Source organism: Mus caroli, chromosome 7, assembly GCF_900094665.2.
Source record: "Mus caroli chromosome 7, CAROLI_EIJ_v1.1, whole genome shotgun sequence".
In the NCBI taxonomy this organism is placed as follows: Eukaryota; Metazoa; Chordata; class Mammalia; order Rodentia; family Muridae; genus Mus; species Mus caroli.
This window is the reverse complement of record NC_034576.1, coordinates 69,426,366-69,454,121: the sequence shown is the minus strand read 5'-3', so window position 1 is coordinate 69,454,121 and position 27,756 is coordinate 69,426,366. Positions and strand designations below refer to the sequence as shown.

Sequence of the window (27,756 nt, the reverse complement as noted above, 5' to 3'; positions counted from 1 at the left end):
AAAGTATTAAGGAAGGAGATAAAGAGAGTTGGGAAGTGGTGATCACTGGGCAAGATCGCACCCCGCTAAATTGTTTGTGCTTACAAAGGCAGGCAGATTTCTGAGCTCAAGGTCAGCCTGGGATATAGACTGTTTAGGTTCAGGACCAGCAGTGGTGGGAATGGTAATTTCAGGACAGGATCTCACCCAGCTAGCTTACTGTCTGTGCTTACAAAGGCAGGCAGATCTCTGAATTAATTTGCAATGTTAAGAAAAATGTGCTTGCTGTCTTTTCTTAGGAATCGAGGGGCTAAGATCAAAATATATTGATTGGTGGGATAATCAGAGGAACCTGGGGTAGACTACTAAACTGATATTTAAATAAAAGTCTGGGCTTTGATCTGTGACAGCTAAGCTCTCTGGATGAGCTGTCTGGAGACCTCTAGAGAAGAACGCAGGCCATCAGCTTGTACTCATGATTTGGTTTCAAGTCACGACTCCTGAACACCCCTGCCTTCAGAACCCCTTTCCAAGCTGAGGCTGGTCCTTGACAAGAAATACTTCCAATGCTTAAATTGCATATTGAACCCCACATATTAATAGTGTGAGACTTCAATACTCCACTTTCACCAATGGACAGGTCATCCAGAAAAAAACTTCACAGAGAAATAATTAAACTGACATTATGAATTAAATGGACCTAACAGGTATGTAAAAAACATTTCCCCAAAACACAAAAGAATATACCCTCTTCTCAGGACCTCACAGAACATTCTCCAAAATTGATCCTATAGTCAGTCACACAGCAAGTCTCAACAGATACAAGAAAATTGGCATAATGCCTTGTATCTTAACAGATACATGGATTAAAGCTGGACTTCAACAACAGAAACAACAGAAAGCCTACAAATTCATGGAAACTAAACAACTCTCTACTCAAAGATCTCTGGGTCAGGGAAAGAATAAAGACTTTCTAGAATTCAATAAAATGAAGGCACAACATATTCAAACCTATGGGACACAATGAAAGCACTGTTAAGAGGAAAGTTCATAGTGACAAGTGCCTCCATAAGGAAACTTGAGAGTTCTCATACTAGCACATTAAAAGTATATCTGAAAGCTCTAGGGAAGGAGGAGGAGGAGATGAAGAGGAAGAGAAGGAAGAGGAAGAGGAAGAAGAAGAAGAGAAGAGGAGGAAGAAGAAGAGGAAGAAGAGGCAGAGGAAGCAGTAGCAGCAGCAGCAGCAGCGGCGGCAGCAGCAGACACACCCAAGGAGAGTAGACAGAAGGAAATAATAAAAATTAGGGCTAAAATCAGTTAGAAAGAAGACAATACAAAGAATCAACAAAACCAAAAGCTGGTTCTTTGAGAAAATTAACAAGACAGACAAACTCTTAGCCAAACTAAAGGGCAGATTGACAGTACCAAAATTAACAAAATCGAAATGAAAAGGGAGATATAACAACAAAGACCAAGGAAATTCAAAGAATTATTAGGTCTTACTTCAAAAGCCTGTACTCCACAAAAACTGGAAAATCTAAACAAAATAAATGATATTCTAGACAGATATCACTTGTCAAAGTTAAATAAAGATCAGGTTAACTATTGAAAAACTCCTATAGCCCCTAAGGAAATAGAAGCAATCATTAAAAGTCCCCCAACCAAAAATAGCCCAGGGCCAGATTGCTTTAGTGAAGAATTCTACCAGATTTTCAAAGAAGAGTTAATACCAATACTCCTCAAATGGTTCCACAAAATACAAAAAGAAAGAATATTGCCGAACTCATTCTATGAGACCACAGTCACCCTGATACTTAAACCACACAAAGACCCAACAAAGAAGGAGAATTTAAGACCAATTTCTCTGATGAACATTGAGGCAAAGATACTAAAAAACAACAACAACAACAACAAAAACTTGCAAACCAAATCCAAGAACATATCAGAAACTTCATCCATCATGGTCAAGTAGGCTTCATCCCAGAAACACTGGGATGGTTCAATATAGGAAAATCCATGAATGTAATCGACCATATAAACAAACTGAAAAAAAACCACATGATCATCTCATTAGACACTGAAAACACCTTTAACAAAATACAGAACCTCTTGTTAAAAGTCTTTGAGAGATCAGGGATACAAGGCACATACCTTAACATAATAAAAGCAATATACAGCACACCAATAGCCAACATGAAATTAAATGGAGAGAAACCTAAAACAATTCCACTAAAATCAGGGACAGGACAAGGCTGCCAAGTCTCTATCTATTCAATACAGTACTTGAAATTCTAGATGTAGCAATAAGATAACTACAGATCATCAAGGGAATAAAAATCGGAAAGGAAGAAATCAAAGTATTGCTATTTGAAGATGATGTGATAGTATACACAATTGGCCCCAAAATTCTATTAGAGAACTCCTATAGCTGATAAACCCCTTCAGCAAAGTGGCTGGATCAAAATTAACTAAAAAACAAACCAAACCAAACCAAAACAAAACCCCAAAAGCCAACAGTTGCCCTTATTTATACAAACAATAAACAGGTACTTCAAGCCCCTGAAGAAAGAAACTGAGGAAAATATCAGACAATGGAAAGATCTTCCATCTCACGGATCCATAGAATTAACATAGTGAATCCTATCATCTTACCAAAAGCAATTTACAGCTTTAATGCTATTCCCGTCAACATTCCAACACAAGTCTTTACAGAGATTGAAAGAGTAATTCTCAACTTCATATGGAAAAACAATCCAGGATAGCTAATACAATCCTGAATAATAAAAGAACTTCTGGGGGTATCACCATCCCTGATCTTGAGCTATACTACAGAGCAACAGTAATAAAAACTGTATGGTATTGGTATAGAAATAGACAAGTTGACTAATGGAAAAGAATAAAAGATCCTGAAATAAACCCACACACCTATGGACACTTGTTTTTTGACAAAGAAGCCAAACCATACAATGGAAAAATGAACCAACAAATCTTCAACAAATAGTGCTAACTGGATGTTTGCATGTAGAAGAATGTAAATAGATCCATATTTATTATCCTGTATAAAACTCAAGCCCAAGTGGATCAAAGATCTTAACATAAAACTGGATACATTATATCTAATAGAGGAAAAAGTGGGGAGTAGCCTTGAATGCATTGGAATAGGAGACAACTTCCTTAACAGAACACCAATGGCTCAGGCTCTAAGATCAACAATTGATAATGGGACCTCATGAAACTGAAAAGCTATTATAAGGCAAAGAACACTGTCAATAGAACGAAATGCCAGACTACAGATTGGGAAAAGTTCTTCACCAGCCCTACATCCAACACAGGGATAATATCCATAATATATAAATAACTCAAGAAATTAGACATCAGCAAACCAAATAACCCAATTAAAAAGTTGGGTACTGAAATAGAATTATCAATAGAGGAATCTTGAATGGCCAAGAAGCACTTAAAGAATATTCAATTCAATGGCCTTAGTTATCAGGGAAATGCAAATCAAAATGAACCCAAGATTCCACCTTACACCAATCAGAATGGCTAAGATCAAAAACTCAATTGATAGCACATTCTGGTGAGGATGTGGAGCAAGGGAAACACTTCCCTATTGCTGGTGAGAGTGCAAACTTGTACAACCACTTTGGAAATCACTTGGCGCTTTCTTTCTTTCTTTTTTTTTTTTTTTTAGAATTATTATTTTTTTTTTAGGTATTTTCCTCATTTACATTTCCGATGCTATCCAAAAAGTCCCCAATACACTCCCCCCCACCAATCCCCTACCCACCCACTCCCACTTTTTGGCCCTGGCGTTCCCCTGTACAGTGCAACCAGAACTTATCTTGTGTGAGTGTAAGTGAATCTAGGTGGATGTATGTAGGCTGTATGAAGACCGCATGCTGTTTTATAAAGAGACTGTCAATGGATTTTGGTTTCATGGTAGGGGTAGCGATGGGTCCTGGAAGCCATGCCTTTGGATACCAAAAGGTAATCACATGTATAAGTACACGAGGATGTAAATGTCTCTGCTCCTGCCCAATACTTTTCTTAAACAAATGGAAGCCCAGTATTTTCTTTTCGGTTTTGGGTGGAGAAGTTTCATATCCACAGCATGGACACAATGCATTCTTCTTTACAGGTCTGTAATAGTCCAGTGAAATGTCTAGTCTTGTCTTTTACAACGTACACTCCTTGTTTTACATTTTTATTTATTTCTATCTCAGTACATTGGTGTTTTACCTGCATGAATATCTGTAAAGGTGTCAACTCCCCAGAGGCATTACAGATAGTAGTGAGCTGCCAAGGGGAAGCTGAGGCAAGAGGGCTGCACACAGGAGTTTGAGAACAAGCCAACGGAAAAGAGAAAGGAAGCAGGAACGGCTACCAAGCCCTGCAGTCCAAAGCTTTCCTCGACATTGCAAGGCCTGTGACTAAGACAAATCAAGTTTAAAAATTCAAGTACACACTGCGAACACACAGCCTCACCAACATGTCTCCCTAACCGTTTTGACATCCACACTTCTATTTGACTAGGCTTTTCTGCCTTAAGACAGGGTTTCTTCCTCAACTTGAAACTGGATCTTTGGACAAGGATGAGTCTCAGGTGTCTCCGATCAGGGCAGGGCAAATCAAAGCTACAACGAGACAATGTTACTCCAGCTGGAAAGCTATGCTCAAAACAAAAGAGAAAATAACCATGGTAGCAAACGATGCATCATGGAGAGATGGAGATGCATCATGGATAAGATGTGCAGTGTCCCAGGACATTACACTGCACATCTTGATTTTAAGCTTCTGGCCTCTTGAGCTCAGAAGATAAATCTTACTTAGTTTGGGCTACAGACTATGCAGTCATTTGTCATGGCGAATTCCGTGTAGTTTGAGCTAGCATAAGCTCTCGGCTGTAGCAAGCTGGGCCAGTTGACCTGCCCCGGGACAGTCCTTTCTCAAACAGTACTCTGCTCCGTAAGGCAAAGATGCAGACACCCATGTCTGCAGTTCCTGCTTGTTTTTATTTATCTTAGATACATGCCTTCTATCAAGGAGAACAAAGCCGCGGACAGATGCTGCTGTGCTACCCAGGGCTCACATGTTAACACACTTGGCCTCCACACCTTTCAACAACTTCAGAAGTGCCGCTGGGTTATATGGAAAGAGATTTTTCTCCTGCAAACGGTAAATTGCTCCGTGTAGCTCCTCAAGGCATTTCACTGTACGAAGAAACAATCCCACTTCCCAGACAGTCCCGTCTGGAGCAACTCCACCCTTGGCAGAGAAGGGAGAACTGGACTCTGCAGAGAGCAAAGGCCTCGACTGAGGCTCCAGGCTATGTTCCTTTTGCTCCCTCCATGTCCTAGGCAGGCCCTGGATCTCCTCAGACCTTTCTTGACATAAAGATGTCTGCTTGCTGTTTGCTAAATGCTCACTTGTGGTTTCCTCCTCAGAAGCTTCAGAGCTGTCATAATCTACCAGACTCTGTGGTGTCCGGGAAGGTGGGCCATTAGCTGGCCCTGGGTGAGTTTCCTTGGGCATCATGACCTGGCTCTGGGATTCGGAGGAGGCATCAGAAGCCCAGGGGAGCCAGGGGCAAGTGTTCTCTCCAATTGGAGAAGCTGGAGCATGAGGCACTGTGTGGCTGGTGCTTCTGCCACGGGCAGGTGAGGGGACAGGATCATGAACAAGCACTCCACATTGTGATTCCACTGCAGCAAAGAACTTGCAGATGGACAGAAAGTGGTCCCAGTCTTTCTGTAGCAGTTTTAAATATTTAACAAAATATTCAAGGAAACAGGTTTCTGAGGATATCAAGAAGTCGAGAAGAACGGTAGAATCGAACGCTACATTTTTTAAGAAGAATAAGAAAACACAGTGAGGGTTACAGCCGTGTCCATGTGTGGAGCGGATCCACGCTTCCTTTTCTTGGGTCAGACTTGCAGAAGCATCCCACTCTCTGAAAATGCAGACAAGGGAGGGCTCAGGCTTACAGGTCTTTACAAACATGTTTGCACACTTATTTGCATATCGCTTTAAAAGGAAACAAATCAAAGCTGAATCTGCTCACCACTGACCAGTTTTAGTTTCTGTCTGCACAAAAGCCTTCTGTCCTTTCTTCTACATCAGAAGCCCCTCTCCAGGACGACTTAGTCCATGTTTAAAATGCAACACCAAACTATCTCATCAGGGGTAGACATGTGACCCTAGAGTGACCAATCAGAGCATGGCCTCGAGATCCACAGTTAATCAGATCCTCCCAGAGATATCTTTGCAGCTAAGAAACATGACAACTCTAAGACTGATAAAAAGGAAGCCTGAAGCTGCCGGTGGCCAGGCCCGAGGAGTAGTCAGGCTGTGAGATCATAATCGGGAAAAATAATGGCTAGCATGATTTCTCTCTCTCTCTCTCTCTCTCTCTCNCACACACACACACACACACACACACACACACACACACAGCCACACATATATAGACACCCAACCACATACAGAGAGACACAGACAGACACAAGAGACAGACAGATGTGCACACACACATGCGGACACACATACATACACAGTTTTACCTGATGCCAATTTGATGCCCTTAGAGCTCTCAACCAGGCCTCAAAAAAAAAAAATTCTATTTTTGTTTAAAACAATTTGAATTGGTCTCTGTCATTTACAAACAAGAAAACCTTAGCATGGTGACATTTTTCATACCCAAGGCATGGAAATCTCCCTCTCTCCACACTGTGAACAGAAGCGAAAGCAGTGAGACTCACATAAACCAGAGGAGGAGTAAAAGGGCAGTGCCGAGTGCAATCAAGATCCACTCTTGAACTTTCCATCAGGACTTCTGTTTCTTGAGTAGAACCTTTGAAACACTTTGAGCATTGCACTTGAGTGACACCTTTGAAACTGGCCCCAAACACTCACAGATGGAAAGCAGTATTGCTGCCCTCAGCAAATTAATCATACACACACACACACACACACACACACTCTACACCCACACATACAAACACTCACCACACACACACACACACTACACACACACACACACACACACACTACACACACATATATACTACACACATACACACACACACAGACAAAGACAGGACACACAGAGAGAGAAAGAAATAGAGAGCCATTGCCAGCTGGTTCTAATGTAGCAAGAGCAGGCTGCATTGCCAATCATTAGTGTGAAAGCCCTCTCCCAGGCCAAGGGAGAGGGAAATGAAGCAGGGCTGAAATAATGGAAAGGATCAGCACTGTCAGCTTCAGAAGCAATTCTCACACTGCTGCAAGGATAGAGCAGAAACACAATTGGGTGGCAGTGTCCCAGCAATGTGCCTCCAGGGGGAACAGCCCAGGTGTCAGTGTATGAAATGGCAGTTTGGAAAAGCTCCTTTGATTCTTTATATTTGCAGTCACTTTGACAAGGCAAAACACAGCAGGTAGAAGCTTAACTCAGACAAGTAGTCTTGGAGGTTTAAAAACAATGTTAACCACCAGCTGAGGTTCAGAGCTGGTACTGGCTTCCCCTGATCACACAGGCAATGCCAGAGTATAATGCAAATCGCATCCATTTTCATGCAAGGCAGAGCTGAAGCAGGAGGAAATCACAAGAGAGTCTACCCCAGTAGGGAAAAGAAGAATGCATCAGAAAGAAACCCACTTTCTGATGTGTGTTTCTAGCCCAAGTTACTAGAAATACACAAACCTGGTCAGCTGGAGGTAGATGCTCAGGGAGGCTTTGGCAGCCTCCAGCATGTCATCGTCCTGCTCTATGAAGACCCTGGACAGCCACTCGCATGGGTTGTGTGGCTGCAGAGAGGGCTGGAGGTGAGGCTTTAAGAAGTCCAGTAGCTCGGACATGAACGTCTGCAAGGCAACTTCAAATGACAGAAATTTTGAAGTTCAGGGAATGCTTATAAACACACAAATACCATCTTGTCCATATGCAAATTTGTGTATGCATTACTGTAATCCACACTCTCAGAAAGCCCCAGACGAGGTATTATCTGATTCACAAACGAAGAACTAAGGACAGCAAAGGTGACTTATGGAAGGACACAAGTTTAAAAGGTATGGTCTGGGCATCTACCTGCCAAAATCTAGTCACTGTCTAAGAGATAACTATGTGATCTCACGATGACAGCAGGTTATAAAACTGAGTGGGCAAAGGCCTCTTCCTTGGTGACCACAGCTTTCTGCTAACTATAGACTGCTAAGTCATAAAAAGAAATAGCTTCAAAATGACAGAAAAATCTTCCTTCCTTTTGTTTGTTTAAGAACCAAAGGAAAGTACAAGTATGGCAAAAATCTAGACTTCTGGGAGTTTAACTGCAACTCAAACCTCTGAATTATGTAACAGATGCCACCTAGTGTTATAAACTGTAATCGTGCTAATTAAAACATCCTAGGATCCCTAGATCATCCTGAGAGGTCACCAGAGCTGAAGAATGACATGCTCTCCTAGTAACCGCAGGCAGCCTGCCTGGAGACCTGCACTGTTCATTTTCCCGGTGCCATGGAAGACAGGTCCTCTTCAACACCACACTGAAAATTACTCTTCCCGGCACTCTCAACCCGGACTGTCACTTTCAAGTAATGTGCGACAATTCCTTTATCAACAGAACTTCCCAATAGTGTCAACATAACTTCTGATTATCAGTAATCAATATGAAGAGTCTGAGTGCTTTTATGAATAATGTAATTAAATATGAGCTGACTTCCATTTGCTTAGTAGTGATTCAAATAGCAACTATTTTTGTACTCATTATCCAAGGCATATTAATTGTATAAAAAAGCTCACATGCTTCTTGAAATTCCAGTCCCTTACAACACCCTTTACCTTTAAAAAAGTATTGCCTAAGTTTAGCCAGGAAAACACAGCTAAATCACTGAGATGACACTAGCCTTAGTACTCAATAGTCATGAGTCCCTCTTCGTAAGTGAAAACTGAATTGTATAGAATTTTGAATAAAAAGGAGCCTAGAGAATACCTTTCATCTCAGCTGCTGAGGTACAATTCTGGGACTTGATTTCTAAGGACTTCACTGTAATTAAGCTTGCTGCTCTCAGGGTCACGTGATCAGGACCAGTCCTGAGTCTGCATCCAGGTTGAACTTCATCCCCTCCAAAGCAGGAAGGCTTTCCAGAAACAGCCAGTGCCTTCCACAATCCCACATGTATAGCGTGCAGAAGTGCGTCAGCTAAAGTGAGCATGTCACTGTCCAGAAGATGATCTGGTGACATCAGGGAGGGTGCAGGTTCCCGGCAGAGGTCTTCGCCCACTTTACAGAGAAGGCACTTTTTGATGAGTATAACCAACTTCCTTTTTATAAAAGCTGGAATAGGGCAGGCAAGAATATCTAGAGCATGGGGTTTCAAAAATAGCATCCTCTGGCTCCTGAAGTGCAGTTTCAGGTGGATTCTGGAGGCTACGAGAAGCTCAAGCAGCTCCAGAAAGCACATCAGGCTGCTGGCTATGTTAGAGGGGCTCTGGAAGTCTCCAAAATGCTGAGAAAATAAGGAATTGTAGAACACTTCAAAAGTAATGTCAAAAGGAGTCAAGAGCTGCTTTAGACTTTCTGTAATTATAAAACAGGAGTTATAAGCAACAGGAGAAACAACAGCTTTCTTAAAACAAAAGTTTACAATTTAACTTGTGTGTATGTGTGTGTAAATAACTTTGTAAGATTAAAAAAATAGGTTTAAGAATAGTTGCCTCTAATAAGACCAACGGAGAATACACAGATTAACAGCTAATTAGTAAAACTTAATGCATGCTTTATGAATATGGGCAGACTTTACAAGAGATGGCTGATGATTAAGTTTTCATTTCTTTTTTAAAAGGTTACCTCCAGTGCTCGAGAGATAGTTCATCTGGTAAAGTGTTTGCTGCATCAGCCTGAAGTACTGAGTTAGGATGGCTAGCAGCCATGGCAAAGCCAGATACGGTGGCACACAACTGTAACACTCGCGCTGGGAGGTAGTGCTGGAGCTCACTGGCAGCCATCCTGGCTCAGCGAATGAGCTCTGGGCTCACTGAGAGATCTTAGCTCAATAAATATATGGGAAAAACATCGAGGAAGACACCCAAGATTGACTTCTAGCCTCTACAAGCACACACATATCCATATGCATATGTTCATACACCCAATACATACACCACACACCACTCCAAGGTTATATTCAATAAAAAAATCAGGGGCAAGAGTGTAGATTTTTCATACTTCAAGAGAGATGAATATAACATGAGTTTTACTCTTCATTATAAATGCCCAGTCCCTGAGGTGGTGATCCTGTGTGGACAGGCTCTCTACCTGCTCTCTGTGAATGTGTGTCTTTAAGGATCTCCTTTATCACAGCTGTAAGGATCCAGAGGCAACGCACTGCTTCGCCACTCTCAGAGGACTCGGAGAGATGCTTCTGGCAGAAAGTGACCCAGGAATTATTTAACATTTTCTACATATGAGGGAAAAAAAGGGTAGTTATTATTTTGTTTGTAATAAGAAACTATCACACAACATACAAAATGTTGTTTACTTGTTTGCTTGAAAAAAGTATGCTTTGACAAAACAAAGAAGGAAAATATTCTAATACTCTTTATGGCAGGAAAGGCAACACAGGATAGAAGTGAAGGATAAAAAGAACTATGAAAATATTCACATGTCATTTAGTAATGATACACAATGTCTTTCTTTTCTTTATTCTTCATTCTACTATCTAAATATTCTACCATAAACATCTTGCATATTCAAAGTGTTATTTTAAGAAAGAAGCAATTAGAGCAGGAAGACAATAGATGCTGGATCTGCCTCAGGTGGCCTCTGCAAGCAGTTTCTTCTTTATTCTTGGGGGTAGAATCTTATTTCATTCCTACATTTTTGGATTTGCACGTTACTGTGCGTGAAAGTATCTTATTAACTCAAATATGTGAACTTTAAAACACTAAGAGAAATAACAAACGTGCTGGCTTCTCTGACCTTCTCTCTCAGCTGGAAATACAGTAGTGAGGCGAGGCACTTCGCAGCCATGTGGGACAACAACTTGTCAGAATTCTGGAGCATGCACATCTACAGCAAAACAAACACCGTTTGCCACACTGCTGAAGCCTTAACAACTTTACTTAGTATCTTAGTCTTTTTAAAAATGGCTCACCAATTTGGAATCAAGTTCAACAGACTGCAAAAGGACTTCAGTTATCTCTCTGTACCCCTCCTTTGCATGGGTCTCCGTTTCATCAGACAGTGCCCGGCTCAGCATCATGTCAATCACTGTTAACTGAAGGAGCTTCACCTCCCAGGCCCCGTCCATCTGAAGCTGTGTCTTAGGACACTCCTGTGCTCCAGAAAGGATGGCCACCTCATGGGAGGATGGCCCATGCTGGCCTGCCATGCCATCCAGCACACCACTGGCATTAGACTGAGCTACAGGGAAGGTTGGACAGCCATCTTGTTCTGAGAGATCTGGGTTGAGATAGAAGACGTAACCATGGACGTCATCTTCAAGAGTGGTTCCAAGAAGTACTTTCCTGTATAATTGATCCAAAATTTCTTGAACCACTTCCATTTTGATATCCAAAATGTATCTCATAAGAGAGTCAACAGCCACAGGAGTAAATATTGAAGACTTAGAATTACAATGGATCTCTAAGATGTTTCCTCAGTGAAGCCTGAAACAGAAAAGGTAATTTATAATCATGGGTGTTAAAGCTGTATTACAAGTGAAACAAGACCATGTTCACTTCGGAAGTCTCAAGTTAGAGATAACAGTAGTTGTTGGACTCCTCAAATGAAATTATTCTAACACTTTAAAATCACAATGACGAAATGCACCCTTTACATGTAAATATCAGAACATAAAACTCTTTATAGTGTTGTTTCAATTTTGTTTGGGTATGTGTGTGCAAAAGGGTGTGAGTACATTTGTGCTTGTGCATGAGTGTGCTTATGCATGCTAGGCTTCTGAGCTTCATCCCTAGACTTGTCTTTTAATTTTTGTTTGGAGGTGGGAACTCTGTAAGCTGCCTGCAGTAGTAGGCAGGCCTTGATCTTACTCTGTAGCTCAGGAAGCCTTGAACTTATGATCCTCTTGCATCAGACACCCAGGTATCTGAGATCATGGGCTGGTATCACCAGGCCCAGGTGAAAAACACCAGCTTTCCTGTAACACTTCATGATGGCTGCCTCATTCTCGATCTCGGTACTGTTGAAAGGGGAGCCAGACTCCTTTATACGGGGAGCTGCAAGCACACTCCAGACTGGTAAGCAACCCCTGCCCTCACCCAATCTTTCTCAAACCTCTGCCATCTCCCAGCCAAAACACCACAGCATCAGGCACCAGATTCCGGCGACTAGAAATGTCTGCAGACATTGTTAGATGCCCCAGTTTAAATCCACTGGGGTAAATCAAAATTTTTACCTAGGATAGCAAAAACTATTCTCAACAATAAATGAACCTATGATGGAATCATCATCCCTGACCTCAAGCTATACAATTGTGAGCAATTGTGATAAAAACTGCATGGTACTGGTACCGTGACAGACAGGTAGATCAATGGAATAGAATTGAAGACCCAGAAATGAACCCACACACCTATGGTCAACTTGATCTTTCATGAAGGAGCTAAAACCATCCAGTGGAAAAAAAGAGCATTTTCAACAAATGGTGCTGGCTCAACTGGTGGTTAGCATGTAGAAGAATGTGAATTGATCCATTCTTATCTCCTTGTACAAAGCTCAAGTCTAAGTGGATCAAGGAACTCCACATAAAACCAAAGACACTGAAACTTATAGAGGAGAAAGTGGGGAAGAGCCTCGAAGATAAAGGCACAGGGGAAAAATTTCTGAACAGAACACCAATGGCTTGTGCTGTAAGATCAAGAATTAACAAATGGGACCTCATAAAATTGCAAACCTTCTGTAAGGCAAAGGACACAGTCAATAAGACAAAACAGCAACCCTGCACATGTTTAATTCCCCTTCTTGGAGGAAAGGTTATGAGGCTAGCACTCACACTGGGCCACCCTTCTACAGTGTAGCTCATTTATGGGTCCTGACTTTGTCAATCTCTTTAAAATTTATGTGAATGGGTGTTTTGCTTTCATGTATGCTTGTGGACCATAAGCATACCTTTCTTACTCTCTTGTTAGTTTGATTGTTTTTGTTTTGTTTTTTAGTTTGCTTGATCCATTGTTCTGCAGCAGAGTCCCACTATGTAGACCAGCTGGTCTCAAACTCACAGAGACATACCTCCACTTCCAATTTATATATTAAAACCTGAAGTTACATATTTTTCCAGTTACATGTCAGAAATTGGCCTTCATATTATATTTCAAAGTCCAAATCCCTTTTCATAATTCTTTTTTTCTTAGTAGTACTGATACTTAGAATATTTTAGACTTTAACTATTATCATATGCTCATCTCTTAAGATTAAAAACTTCAACAACAAATGCACTTTCATTTCAATGTCATATATAGCAATAGAAATACTTTCAACACTTTTGCTATTAGCTCACACTTGACTAAGTGAGAATGAAATCTCTCCTTGTTCCTTGGTCATTCTTCACAACCATCCTCTCGGCGAGCAGGCGAGCAGGTTAAAGTCATTACCAATGACTATCAGAACGGGGACGGGGTAAGGCAGCCAATTGTCTTCTCACGGTACGACCCAGCCTCTGTAGTAGGAATGATTCTAAGAAGTCAGACTAAGTTTGTGCAGTTTAAATGAAGCATTTAAGCATCTGTTAGAATGGTGGGCACACTCATTCAAAGCACTGTTGTCATTTGTCACAGTTGTCTACTGCTAAGCCTCATGGTAGAATTCAGTTCCTGGGTCCTCCAGGTAGAAAGAGAGAACGGACACCCACAAGATGTTCTCTAATATCCATATGTAGTATGAATGTACATGAACACATACAAACACATACAGACAACAACAATACACATTTGGTTGGAAAATGGAGCTCAGGAGTGAAACATTTACTCTATATGAATGAAGGCTTCCTATTACAGACAGAAAATAGAAAAACAAAAGGAAGAGAGAACAAGTACCCAGGGCCCAGCAGAAAAGAACGGACTGAGGGACAGTGAGTGCTGGGGTGCTTCTGCTGGGGCCTCGCATAAAACTTCAATTGCACCTCAGACATGATTCATTGTGATCAAAACAAACAAATGAACAAAAATTACAGCATTGAAATTGAAAACTACTGAAGGAAAAATGCTTGTCTTGCCCCAGAAAAAGTGCTGCATTAAAGGAAAAGAAAACCTAAAAAAGCAGACTACGGAATCAACTAGCCACACTGTGTCACTTCAGTGGTTGCCCGTGGGTTGCAAACTGAAATGCTACGCAGCTCTGGAGAGAGATGCCCATGCCAAAGGCACGCCGGTCAAAACGTGGTCAAAGCTAGCTGTCTGGTATGGGAACCTCTGTATGTGAGGCTGTAAAACAACACCTCTATGGAGCACACAAGGGAGGACACCCACTCTGGAAAAAGAATATTGGAGATGTCTAATTAGGACATGGACATAAAATCTGAAATTAATCCTTACATGATGTGCACTGACTCTGTTACATTTTTCTGATGTAAAAAATTATCCTTTTAGAAAAAAAAAAAGCAATACAAAGCCTTGACCTCTTGTCAAAGAATACACAGTACACAAAACATCTTTCAACAACCTCTTCCAGAAACATGGTACATAAAGCAGATTTTGAAGCGCTAGACTCAAACAAAATTAAAATATTTGCTTTCTAAAAAATCCTATGAAGCTGAGACTATTGCTCAGTGGTTGAGTCCATGATCAATATGTGTAAGGTTCTAGATTCAATCCCTGGTAGAGGGAGAAAGAAAGAAAGAAAATAAGCAAAGGTACTTGTCTTAGTTAGAGTTTCATTGCTGTGAAGAGACACCATGACCAAGGCAACTCTTATACGGGACATCTATTTTGGGGCTGGCTTACAAATTCAAAGATTCAGTCCATTATCATCATGGTGGGAAGCATGGCAGCATCCAGGCAGGCATGGTGCTGGAGGACCCTTATGTTCTACATCTTGATCTGTGGGCAGCCAGAAGAAGACTGACTTCCAGGCAGCTAAAAGGAGAGGCTCAAAGCCTACCCCTACAGTGACACACTTCCTGAAACAAGGTCACACCTCCTAATAGTGTCACTCCCTGAGCCAAGCATATTCAAGCACAGGTACAAAGAGTTAGTACCGTAAAAACACAAAAATCAGAACTGATTCTAATTCTATAATACTGTACTTGGAATGTCCATTCTTCTAATGCAACCACATGGCTCTGTTGAGCCAAGAACTGACTTTCTGAAGTCAGTTCATAACTAACAGTCCTCAAAGAAACTGCCATTGGGTGTTACCAGTTATTCAGAAACAGAAGGGGTCCCTAGCAGCCTTACCTCCCCCCAGCAAATGGGAATCAGAAATTTGATGGAGCTCACCTATCTTGGAATCTGCAGAGGCCAGAGGGATAAGTCAGTTTAGATTCAGAGGGATAAGTCAGTTTAGATTCAGCCCCGCATGGGGGCTGCTGCCCGTGGTCCCCAAGGTGTCACCTAGTTATGAGTGTAGAGCTGGGAATTGCTGCATGAAGAACACTGTGGACTGCAGTGTCTGTCTGTCTGTCTGCCCTCAGCAGCCACTTGCTTCCTCAATCCCCTCACTTATTCACCAGTGCTGAGCTCTCTCTGAAGAACAGAGGGGAAAAATGCAGTTGTGATGCAGAAGAGAAGAGCCAGGCAGAAGCTGATTTTGAAGCGGAAGACAATCCTGAGGAATCCCATGCATACTGCAAAGAGACTTGTTTTGCACATTTACAAACCGAGGATTATCTCTGAGCAAAAAGCTTCAGGAAGCACTGGAGAAGCCTTCCTGGAGGACCACAGTGCCCACCAACACCTCTTTCTGGGCCAGCATGGCTATCACCCCTGTCAGTATTTTACCTGACCTTTTAACCTGAGTCACTGAAAGTGTTCACTAAAGAGATCATCCACCTGCCCCTAGGTCAGCAATTACAGAAAAATGCCATCCAAGGCGAGAGTATTCCAAAAAAGCCGAGGTCTCTATAACCCAGGGCTATCATTTTAAAGTGTCCTCCGTACTAGCTGCCATTGGCAAGTGACTATTCTCCTACCACAACAGGAAACAAAAATAACTAAAAAGAATACCATTCTTAGAATAGCTGCAATAACAAGAGGCAGCTGATGCTGGCAAAGATGTATAGAAACTAAATCCTGCTATAACAGCTATTCTGTAAATTAATCTGGAAGTTTCTTCAAAAGCTGAACATCTAGTTACCAGATGACCCAGCAACTGGGAAGTTGGCATTCATGCCAGAAAAATAAAGTCATGCACACAAAAGCTTGCACAAGATGCCCTTCACTGGGTGTGTGGAAACAAAGCGGTGGAGCCACACCATGAAATAACTTTTCATCATCAACAAAACCCTATTACTACCTGAGCGGCCTTAGATGGCTCTCACAGGGATTATGTGGGGGAAAGGGGCAATCATAGAAGCTGTGTATTATTTCTATTCCTGAAGAGCAAATGGGCAATGTAATACAGATGGAAGTCAGTCTCCGGCTGAGGGCTCCACCTCCTTAGAGGGTGGGGCTATGAAGGATAACAGGAGGCATGCCAGGGCTAACAAAAATCACACACAGCTAGGCAAACCTTCAAATATATGCGCACAGATAAAGAGGGAAATTGGAGGGAGGCAGGTAGGTTGTATCAATTAAGATTCTGTTGTGTTGAGCAAGATGATGCCCTTGGGAAAAAATCAGGAAAAAGCTACATAGGGTCTTGCTGCATCTTTCTTCAAACTGCTCATGACTCTACAATGACCTCAAAGAAAACGTATATATTAAAAGAAACCAGAAATTTTAGCTGAATAAAACAGCACATGCCTATAATCTCATACTCAGAACAAGGCCTCTCTGGGAAACTTAGGGTGGCCCTGCATCAAAAGCAGGAGGGAGGGAAGACTGGAGATGAAGCGCAATAGTAGAATGCTTGCCTGGTATCAACTTTCAGAACTATAAAAATAATCAAACAAAATACCTTAATTTTGTGAAGGGTTATAGTCACTTTGTAGCCTAGGACAGCCTCGAACTCATGGTTCTCTTGTTAAAGCTCCTGAATGCTGGGGTATAAGATTAAGTTACCATGCCCAATTATACTAAGACCCTGACTCTTAAAGTCTCTACACCAAAAACTGGACAGGACTGTACTAGAAAGTACATTTAAAATATTTCTAGAAACTAGCTGGGCATAGTGGTCCACACTTTTATTCCTAGAATCTGGGAGGCAGAAGCAGGAAGATCTCTTGTGAGTTTGAGACCTGCCTGGTCTGTCCACACAGTGAGTTTCAGACCAGCCAGGGCTACATAGTGAGACCCTCTCTCAAAAACGAATAAATCAATAAGTAAAATAATCAACAATATGAGCACGGTAGTTCATGTATATACCTCAGCTCTTGGGGCCTGGTGGAGGCATAGACGGACATGGGGGTAGAGGAGTCCTAACATCCTTGGGGCCAGTGAGATGGCTCAGCTAATCAAGGCCCAATGACCTGAGTCTGACCCCTGGAGCCCACATGGTGAAAAAGAACCAACGCCTACGAGTTTCCTTCAATTTGCACGTGTGCAAGAGTGTACACACAATCAAATGAATTTGTAAAAAGTGGTTTAAGGTCAGCCTGGGTTTTTTATACAGCCAAACCTTGTCTCTACATAAATATTGTAATAATACTAACAATGACACAAAGATCAACTTTGGTACACTGTGAGTTTGAGGTCAACCTTGGTTATAGACGACTCTGATGCAAAAACCCCAAGTTTCCTAGGACATGATAGAACTCTGAAGCCTTCGTTAGAAAATGTGATCACTAAAGAACTGCCCATGTCTATCTGTATAGCCAATGCTATTAAAAATAAAAGATCGACTTTATACAAATTGGCGGCTAGAGTTTGCCAAGAGATTCAGGAGTGAGCCTCAGCTTAAGTCAACAATGGTTCGACTTTAGTTTCAGCCCAAGCAGTTACATAGCTCAGATGCTGTCTATGATACTCAATGCAGAACCTGAAGCACTCCAAACAAAGGTTGTCCTCCAAGATTCTGGTTCCTAACCCATTGAGACATCATAAGCTGTGGGAAATAAGCAAGGATTAGTGGTTTACCAAATTAGGCAGGCTGAACATCGACCAATCACAACTGCCTTCATTGCATACCACAGTCCACCACCCTGCTGCAGCCAGTTCTGTTCTTGCCCAGCCCACTGCTCCCTTGAAGTGTTTTTCCTCTTTTCTACTCTGATATTAAGTGGTGAATTCTTTTCACCACCAATGAATCTGACTCATATCGCATCTGTCGGCATGGACTCTGGGGTACATCAACTACAGCTTCCATCTCTAGGGACCCTCCGTATGCTAAATATGGAAGAGCTTGGAGACATCTGAAAGCCTCTCCTCGGGACAACTTCCCAGTAGGGCCAGGTTTCCTCCCTTCAGGGCATTCTCACCACTGTCCTTGGGGGTGAGAGGCTACAGTTCCTCTGGGAGTTCTGTCTCTGCCCCAGGGCCTTTGTAGTACTCCACTGAAGAATGAGGACAGCTAAAGATTCCTGGCTGAAACCAGTTCCTTGTGGAACAAAGGCCTCTCTTCTCTCAAACTCCATAGCCCTACGGTAGTGGGGAACCAGAGCTATGTTACACCTCTAAACAGAAGGACTTCCCTAACTAACAGGCACCAACTAAAGACAACTCTGGTGGGATCTGAGGCCTTCTGCTTAGTTTCTAAGGAAGAAAGGACTGTTTCCTGCCTCTCTTCATGCCCAGTTCTTCCCACCATTGTGGTGACTACCTCTCAAGGCCCTGTTGTTTCTCGTTCCATCTTTTCTGACTGCCCTCCCCCTGAGGATGACTGTAGATTCTGGTTCATGTACTCAGTGTCCCTCACTGTAACTGTTGGTTCCAGTGCCAAGATGTCCTTTAAGTAAGTTAAATGTTCTCTCTGACATCTGAACCTCAGGTCTCTTGAGGACACTAAGTGTTTCTGCCTGTATGGAAGTGTATCCTGGGACTCGGAAGCCCAGGAACCATCAGCTCAGAGGGGAGAAGGTGTCCCAGTGAAGGGACTCCCGAGACACAGGAGCCCAGGAACCACATAGCTCTGAGGGAGGCCTCCTCAGCAGAAATGTTACAGCTCCCAGGGGAGTGTGTCCCCAGCTGAGCTGAGGAGCTCAGGGGCCTCAGTTCTACTCCTCCTCTTCTCCTTATCATGTCTCTTCTTGCCTTCTTCCAATGAGTCACCCAGGCAGGAAATCTCATCAAAGTTTTATTGGAAGGTCCAGGATGTGTAGGGATGAATCCAGGGATGGCTACCCCTCTGCTCCCAGGAGCAGACACCAGGGAGTCCAAAGGGGCAGTGCTTATATAGGAATTCTCAGTGGGTGGAGCTTCTCAGGGCAGAGGTTTCTAGAGTATGATTGGTGGGATTTGAAGTCCTGACCTTGGGGAAGCTTAAGGATTGGTGGGGTTTTGTGAGAAGCTGAGAGATTGGTGGGTTTTCCTGCTCAGGGATTGGTGGCTTTTCTTCACCCACTTTTCCCTGCATTGGGCCCATGGGTTAAGGTGGGAAGTCCTTCCTGGCTGCAGCCAGCTTTTGCAGAGGAGCCATCTCTGTGGGGCTGTTGGGGGTAGGGAAAGGAGAAAGATTCTGCAGAGGAGGTGCTGCCACTGTGGACAGCTTCTATGGGACAGCAATGGTGTCTCATGAAAGCTGTAAGCTAAGGCAGGAAAGGTGTGGTAGGTGTTGACACCATGGACAGCCCTTGAGGGGCTGGAAAGGCTGTGCACCACCTTGGACAAGACCTGTGAGGGGTGCAGGCTGAGGAGATTTTGTGGTGCAGCCATTTTTGATAGGAGTCACCATTTTGAACAGCTCTGTAGGACATTTTACTGTGGTAGTCAAAGACTGGGGTGGGAAGGAGGAGCCTTCTGCTGCTTTCATGGCTTTTGTGGTCACCATCTCTCAGCAGGTCCTTTAGTAAGGTACGCTATTCCTTTTGAAAGTTACACATCAAATGCCTTGAACCTAGGGCCCTTTGTCCCCTAGAAAGATGTCTGTTAGAGACTAGGGAATTGATCTCCAGTCTCAATATGAGACAGTCACCTCCTTTCCCTTCAGACTTACCCTTATAGGGGTGGTGGTAGGGTAAGGTTCATTTGAAAAAAGCTGGAGAAAATTTTGATCCCTAGACTCTGAAAACATCTGTGTTCTTTTGTCTCATGGCTTGGTCCTGAGATGGAGAGGCAAACAAAGCCTCTAACCAGAACCATCAACTGCAGCACTGTTCTCTATTTGCCCTGCTCTCTCACAGCCTACGGAGATGATTTCATGTCCCCATGTCCAGCTCCCCCTCTCCAACTGCAAATATGGCCAGGTTTTGGGGTCCTCAGAAGACCAGGAGATGTCCTACCTAACCCTACTGATCACTCTCCAAACCCACCTTCCCAAGAGACTCTCCCTATAGCCTTAGTCACCCCCACCCACACACACACATCTCCCAGGAATACCTTTAGGAAATCAATCTCTCCCACTGGACAGAGAAGGCCTAGATCCTTTCTGCAAGGTAGCCAACATAGAACTGAGAACCATCAGAGTCCATGGTCCCTTTCCCATGCCTGACCTTACCCACATAGAAAGTGAACAGCTCATTTAATCAAGACCTCCCTACTTCACTAAAGAATTCCAGATAATCGATAAACTGCCTTCTATACATGAGGAATTTGCTCATGGCCAAGAAATGGGTCAGTGAGGCACATGCCTATAACCCTTGCACTAGTTAGATTTTCTGCCAACTCAGCATAGGCTAGAGTCATGGGGGAAAAGGGAGTTTCAATTAAGAAACTACTTCTATAGGGATGGCCTGCAGGCAAGTCTGTGGAGTGCTATCCTGATTGACTGATGGAGGAGAGAGCTCAGAATGGGCGAGGCCACCATGGGCAGGTGGTCCTGGAGTGTAAAAGAAAGCAGGTTGGCCGGGCAGTGGTGGCACATGCCTGTAATTTCAGCACTTGGGAGGCAAGAGACAGGTAGATCTCTGAGTTTGAGGTCAGCCTGGTCTACAGAGTGAGTTCTAGGACAGCCAGGTCTGCACAGAGAAACCCTATTTCCCCCCCCCCCCCAAAAAAAAGCAAGTTGAGCTACCCATGGAAAGCAAGGCAGGAAGCAGCATTCCTTTGTGGTCTCTGCTTTAATTCCTACCTGACTTCCCGTCATGATAGACTGTCATGATAAGAGTGAAAGAAACCCTTTCCTCCCCAAGTTGCTTTTGGTCACGGTGCTTATCACAGCAATAGAAACCAAACTAAGACACTATGGAAGCCATTCCCAGGGAAGATGCAGTGTCCAAACAGACCCTAATTGAACTTATCAAGATAAGGATCTAGACAGAGGAGTCATAATTACCTGTGTCCATGCTTAATAGAAGGTATGAAAAGGCTGGCCGCAAGAAGGCCTACTAATTACACCAAGTTGAAAGAAGCAAAACAGGCCCACTGAGAACTCGGCCTTGCTTCATTCCAGATTGGCCATGAGTACCTTGGATGGAGGGAGTCTCAAAGGCTTTGCCATTCTCAAAGTCCATTTTGCCAGCCAAGCTTCCCTGAATATATGACAAAGACTCCTCTTGTCTCACCTTACTAGGTACAGGCTTTCCTTTAAGATATTTATAGTTAGGATGAGGCCTCAGGGACCAAGGAAGAAACGATGTGACAAACAGGCCCAGGCCATGAGAGCAATCATAGACCATGCCTATGTCAGGGTGGCCCCAGGACCCTCCTGTCACAGTCAGATCCTGCATGCTAAAGCCTATATTCATTACACCGGGCTGTTACAACTGCTGCCGAATAGAACACATCATTCAAAACTGTCAAAATCCATGTGCCAACCACACTGCCTATAATGGGATGCTGAAAATGGAACTACTGCTCTCTGGCTCAAGAAGAGGCGGGGTCATCTCAACAACAGAAGTCTGGGCTGTAGAGATGGCTCAGTGGGTAAGAGCACTGACTGTTCTTCTGAAGGTCCTGAAGTTCAAATGCCAGCAACCACATGGTGGCTCCCAACCATCTGTAACGAGATGTGACACCCTCTTCTGGTGTGTCTATAGACAGCTGCAGTGGACTTACATATAATAATAAATAAATCTTAAAAACAACAACAACAACAACAAAACCCCAACAGAAGTCCATAGGTAGTACGGTCAGGGGGCCACTGTGGAAAGGAGCCATCTCGAGCTGGACTGACAGGACCAGGAGGCTATACTGACTCCCAGTCAGTCCCTATGAAAGAGCCCTGAATGGCAGTTTGGTTGTCAGGAGCTGGAGTCAGGAGGCCTGCAGCATTTACTACAGATGTGAACTTTCCAGGATAGCTGCTGTTAGACCGCTCCAAAGCCAAACTTTTCTTATGCACCACACAGATTTAGAATGGGCATTAGAACAGGTTTTGAACTAGAATATAGCTCAGAGGTAGAGGATTTGTCTGGCACATGTGAGATCCTGAGTTGTAACCCCATGTGAGGTCCTGGGTTCCAGCCCCAGGACCACCCCTCATTTTAGTACCAGAAGAATCTTGAATATGATCTAGACAATGTTCTCAGATTCCAGCATCAGAATTCCCTGGAAGGCTTGCTAGAATGTGGGCAACATGCTCACTCCTCCTCCCCAGATTCTGATTCTGTGCATCTGGGAAGAGCTAAGAATTGGATCAAAGATGACACTAAAACTTTCTGCACAATCTATTTGATTTTACTGGTGAGAAAGCTGAGTTCTCTGGCTTCATATCACATTGAGCTAAGCATTTTCTAGAAGTGGAACATTTTATAAATATTAAAAGTGTCAGTCTTCTACTCTTAATTGCTGAAGTGATTAAGCAGTCCTTCAGGAATCAAGCTTAATGGGAAAGATTCATTGCTCTTTAACACCACATGTCCTGTGAGTGTCCCTTACCTCAGCATCCTGTTCGCTGGGCCAGTGAGACCAGGATCTACAATGCGGCTTCTCCACTTATCCCTATCCCTCTTTCTGCCGGCTGGACTACAGCTACGAGGGTGTCACTGAGAGCATCTGTGTCTAATGTGGCCCAATTCATCATTCCCAGGTCCCTACACAGTCCTATCCAGAACAGCGCCTTTCATCACCCAGAGCACAAGCTAGTATTTCCTCTACTATCAACTGCTTTAGAGGCCAAGTATGGCTTACAGAGCAGTGGTCATACAGGGAAGACACCACAAATTACTAGGAAAAATTCCCAAGACCTAGATTCTATAGAGACCAACCAAATCATAGTTGCTACGTTTCGGGTTGGAACTTCCTTCCTCCAGTGAGTTATTAAGATTTATTTGTATATTTAGCCATTGAAAACAAACAAACAAAAACCCATGTTGCTTTATAAGACCCATGTTTTAATGAGTAAACCAAACAGTATGCGCACACACACACAGATTTGTGTGTGCACATGCATCTGCCACATGTGTTCACCAGGAGCCTGTAGAGGTCAGAAGAGAATATCAGCTCTCATGGAGTTGACATCAGAGGCAGTTGTGAACCACTTAATGTGAGTGCAAGGGACTCAACTTGGGTCCTTTAAGGAACACTGTGTGTAGTTGAGGAGAAAGCTGGGGTAGGGGCAGGGGTTGGGGTAAGGATGGGGTTGTATATGCTTGTAACCCCAGGGGAAACAAAGATAGGATTTCTGAGGTACACTGGCCAGCCAGCCTAGCCTAACTGGTGAGTTTCAAGCCAATGAAGGATCCTGACTCAAATGAGAATGATGTTGTTTCTGAAACCCAAGGTTGTCCTATGGCCTTCATCCACATGAGCACATGGTATAAACCCACACATGTATAATCACATATACATGTATGTACACACACACACACACACACACCCCAAACTGACTTCTGCAGGCCACCTGACTGAAAGATTACACAAGGATAGTCAAATAAAGCTGTTGGTTCCTGTAGCCACTGTTTCAAAGTCAGAAAGCCAAATTATCATGGTGAGGTTTCTCACGAAGTTTCTCAGGACCAAGAAACAACAGCCCAGGTTTTGTTCAGCAGGAACTGGAGGTCAGTGCAGTGGACTTGTGGCTTATCTGCTGAAGGAAGATTCTGGGGTTGCCTCCCTACTTCAGCTAACAGTCTGCAGGGAGAACAACATGCCTGACTTGGCTGCTGTGTAGACATGCTGTCCCCAGTGAAGTCATCGCTTAAAAACAAATTTTAAAATATGTAATCTTGCCGGGCAGGGGTGGCGTATGCCTTTAATCCCATCACTTGGGAGGCAGAGGCAGGCGGATTTCTGAGTTCGAGGCCAGCCTGGTCTACAGAGTGAATTCCAGGACAATCAGAGCTACACAGAGAAACCCTGTCTTGGGGAGAAAAAAAAAAAAAAAAAAGACAGCTACAGTGTACTTACATGTAATAATAAATAAATCTTTAAAATATGTAATCTTGTTTAAATTGGCTTTGAATAATAAAAGACAGGTGGTGGTCTGAACAATCACAGAAACAAGATTTTAAAGCAACAACTTCATGGGCTACAGAAACAGGAAAGCCAGCTTACCGGTAACACAGCCAAGGGTTAGGAGCTTCTTCAGCACATCTGCATCAGGAGACACCACCTACTGAAGAGCACTGTGTTCCTCCCACATCCCTGGACTGTCCGGTTCCCAAAAGAAAGTTACTTCTGAAAACTGTGAATGATGGAAAGGAGCAAAAATGAGTCCTCTTACTAACGCCATTTCATAGTCCAGGCTGGAGAAAAGACACAGAGGTTAAGCATGCTTGATGTTCTTGAGAGGAACCTAAATTCAGTACCCATGTGCTGGTTCACAGCACTCTAACTCCAGTTCCCGGGTATCTGGCACCTTCCTCTGGCCTCCTCAGGCACCAGCACAGACATACATGCAGACAAACACTTATTCCCACAAGACAGAAACAGATCTTAGAAGAAAAAATACTATTCTGAAACCCTACCTACTTTCTCCATCAAAGTAAGAAAACATCTCAAAGCACGGCTGGCTTTCACATCAGTGAGATAAAGTGCTCCAGGAAGGCTGTCTGTCTTCGCTGCATGTGGGACCCATTCAGCTATTTAAAAACTGGGCCTAATACGATCCTGTGTAAGAATACTACTTAGACTAAAAAATAAGACAGGGCTTACTTACTATTAGGAACTAGAAAGACCAATTATTACTTATTTTTCAAATAAAACTTAAATATATGCAGCTATTTTATGTTTTAAAAAATCTTGAAAGTTTAAAACACAGTAAATAATCAACATTAAAATATTTTGCCCACAGTATAAAATATAGTGTTGCAATAAGCCAATGTGTGATAATACCACATATAATCTTTTATATTAAAAAGTAAAGTTAAAATGGGCTGGCAAGACAGCTCAGTGGGTAAAGGTCTTTCCTCCAAAGATTAGCTGCCTGAGTTTATCCCTGAGGCCTGCCAGGCGGAGAGACAACCAACTGTCAAAGGTTATCCTCTGACCTCCGTACGCATGAGTACATACACAAAATAAATAAATAAATAAATATTTTTAAAAAGCATTTTTTAAACTAAAAACCAACAATGTGTGTGTGTATGGTAAGATAAAACAATCATGAAATTAAATCAATGTTTTTAAATTTTGAAATTATTTGTAGTCTGATTTTTGGGGTCAGAATCTTTGTATTGCATTTGCACGCAAATACTGCCCTTATTCTCATATATACAAAATGGTTAAAAAAGAAAAAAAAAAAAGGTTATTTGTGTAAATGCTTAACTGAGAATATGCATGGCACTGGCTAATTTAAATTCACTCTTTGTCATAGAGTGCTAATACTTTTCACTCTTGTAACATTTAGCCTTTGGTCATTTGAGCAAAATTTTAAAATATTTCTTAAATAAATAAATAATATTCTTCAGTCCAAGGCTGGGGTGTAGCTCGGTGATGGGTTTGATCCCCAATGCAACAAAAGCAGACCAAAGACAAACAACCTCCAACCACTCCAAAGCCCCACACTCTAAACTGCCTTTCAAGTCAAAGAATTCCAATGTAAGAATTAAAATCTGATAGCCAAAGTCAATAAAGCAAGTCAGGGCTCTCTAGTTAGCACACTCTGTGAAACTCTGGCTATCTGATGTTCCTCCTGTTATCTCTGCATTGCTTGAAAAACTCAGATGTGGAGTTCTAACTGGAAGATGGCTGAGCTGGCCATGCGGAGAGAGCACAGTGGCCCTCACACAGGTGCGGCCAGATCTCCCAGTCTCAGAGGCAGAGGCAGCATCGGGCCAGAGCTGTGTGTGCTCCGAAGCTGTGCTCTCCCTCCAATAGCCACGGAGTCCTTTCTTCCTCTCTCTCCTTCCTTTCCTTCTTAAGATTTTATTTATTTATTTATTTATTCATTATATGTAAGTACACTGTTGCTGTCTTCAGACACTCCAGAAGAGGGAGTCAGATTTCGTTACAGATGGTTGTGAGCCACCATGTGGTTGCTGGGATTTGAACTCTGGACCTTTGGAAGAGCAGTCGGGTGCTCTTACCCACTGAGCCATCTCACCAGCCCCCTTCCTTTCCTTCTTTGTGAACTTTGAAACTGCCTGGTTTTATCCTTAGCAAATGTTCTAAAACTAACTTGTAAATTACATCTGAATGGTTAAAAGAAAAAAACTTTAATGTATGTAAAGATCTAAAATATCTTTTTAACCAATGGCTCATATATTAGGTAACATATCTTTTAATTCTGTTTTCCCTTTTTCTTTTTCCTATAGTGCACAGGATTAAGTTCAATGTGTTGCACATGCTAAGGCAAGTACTCTACCCTTGAGCCAAACTTCAGACATCACATAAAGATATAAAGAAGATACTAAGGAGTTGGGTAGTGTGTGCTATAGGCAGAACAACCAAAGCAGAGTATAAAAGGATGCTCGCTTCCGACTCAGTGTCTTTCCAGGAATGACAGGACATCCTTCCATGCTGGCTCAAGCACAGTGGCCCTGATGTAGTTCAACTTGATTACTGATTCTTAGTATAACTGGCTGCTCTGGTTTAGCTGGGTTGGTCGGATGGGCCTGGTAGAAAGTAAAGGCCTTTGGCACGGGACTCAAGTGTTCCTCTTCATTTTCAAATCCTCAGACCCCGAGAGCACAGGAGACCTTGTGCAAGACTTTATGGAAAACTACTTCAGTTAGAGTCACTTTAGGCAAAAATCCCAGACTAATCCCAGACTAACTTATAAGTGTGCTGTTGGTGTTTTCAAAGCACTGAAAGGCAAGGTGCTCTGTCCTGCAAGCAGTCTGGGACAATCCTTTGCTTTTACCGTAAATCACTGTAGAGTGAAAAGATCAAAAGTTACCAAAACATACGTCCCTGGCATAGCTGGGTTCTAATTGTAAGTCAGGAATCCATCTTAAAGAGACATGTCAAGATTTGAATTCATAAAAGGATAACTGGTAGGAAGTACTGAGGATGACATTGATGATTTAAAAGCTTTGGAAAATATGTGGAATCCTTCCAAATTGTTTGTTGCAAGGTTTTTTTGTTTGCTTGTTGTTAGATTCTGAACCTGCTTGCAGAGTCACACCTATTCCTCTGAATATGCAGTTATATAGTGCTAGGTTCTACATATATTTGATCTAAATTAATAGCCAGAAGTGTTTGAAAACTTCTTGTAGAACAACCTGCTTCTTAGGGAAACTAAACTTACATATTTT

General features: G+C 42.7%; 1 protein-coding gene across 3 annotated transcripts in view; it reads right to left on the bottom strand.

The window, feature by feature from the left end:
* Window positions 1–4,022: 4,022 nt before the first annotated feature.
* Lins1 (lines homolog 1) overlaps window positions 4,023–27,756 on the bottom strand; it is a 27,221-nt gene continuing 3,487 nt past the window's right edge. Inside the window, exons 2-8 of one of the 3 annotated variants that reach the window (XM_029480183.1) lie at window positions 24,617–24,746; window positions 11,131–11,644; window positions 10,956–11,045; window positions 10,293–10,434; window positions 8,970–9,557; window positions 7,685–7,856; window positions 4,023–5,932 (exon numbers count right to left, since the gene is read on the bottom strand). In XM_029480183.1, the coding sequence (XP_029336043.1) occupies window positions 5,068–5,932; window positions 7,685–7,856; window positions 8,970–9,557; window positions 10,293–10,434; window positions 10,956–11,045; window positions 11,131–11,565 (2,292 nt within the window). In that variant the 5' untranslated portion in view covers window positions 11,566–11,644; window positions 24,617–24,746 and the 3' untranslated portion in view covers window positions 4,023–5,067. The remainder of the gene's footprint in view (window positions 5,933–7,684; window positions 7,857–8,969; window positions 9,558–10,292; window positions 10,435–10,955; window positions 11,046–11,130; window positions 11,645–24,616; window positions 24,747–27,756) is intronic. The other 2 variants (XM_029480185.1, XM_029480184.1) reach the window with 2 other exon arrangements.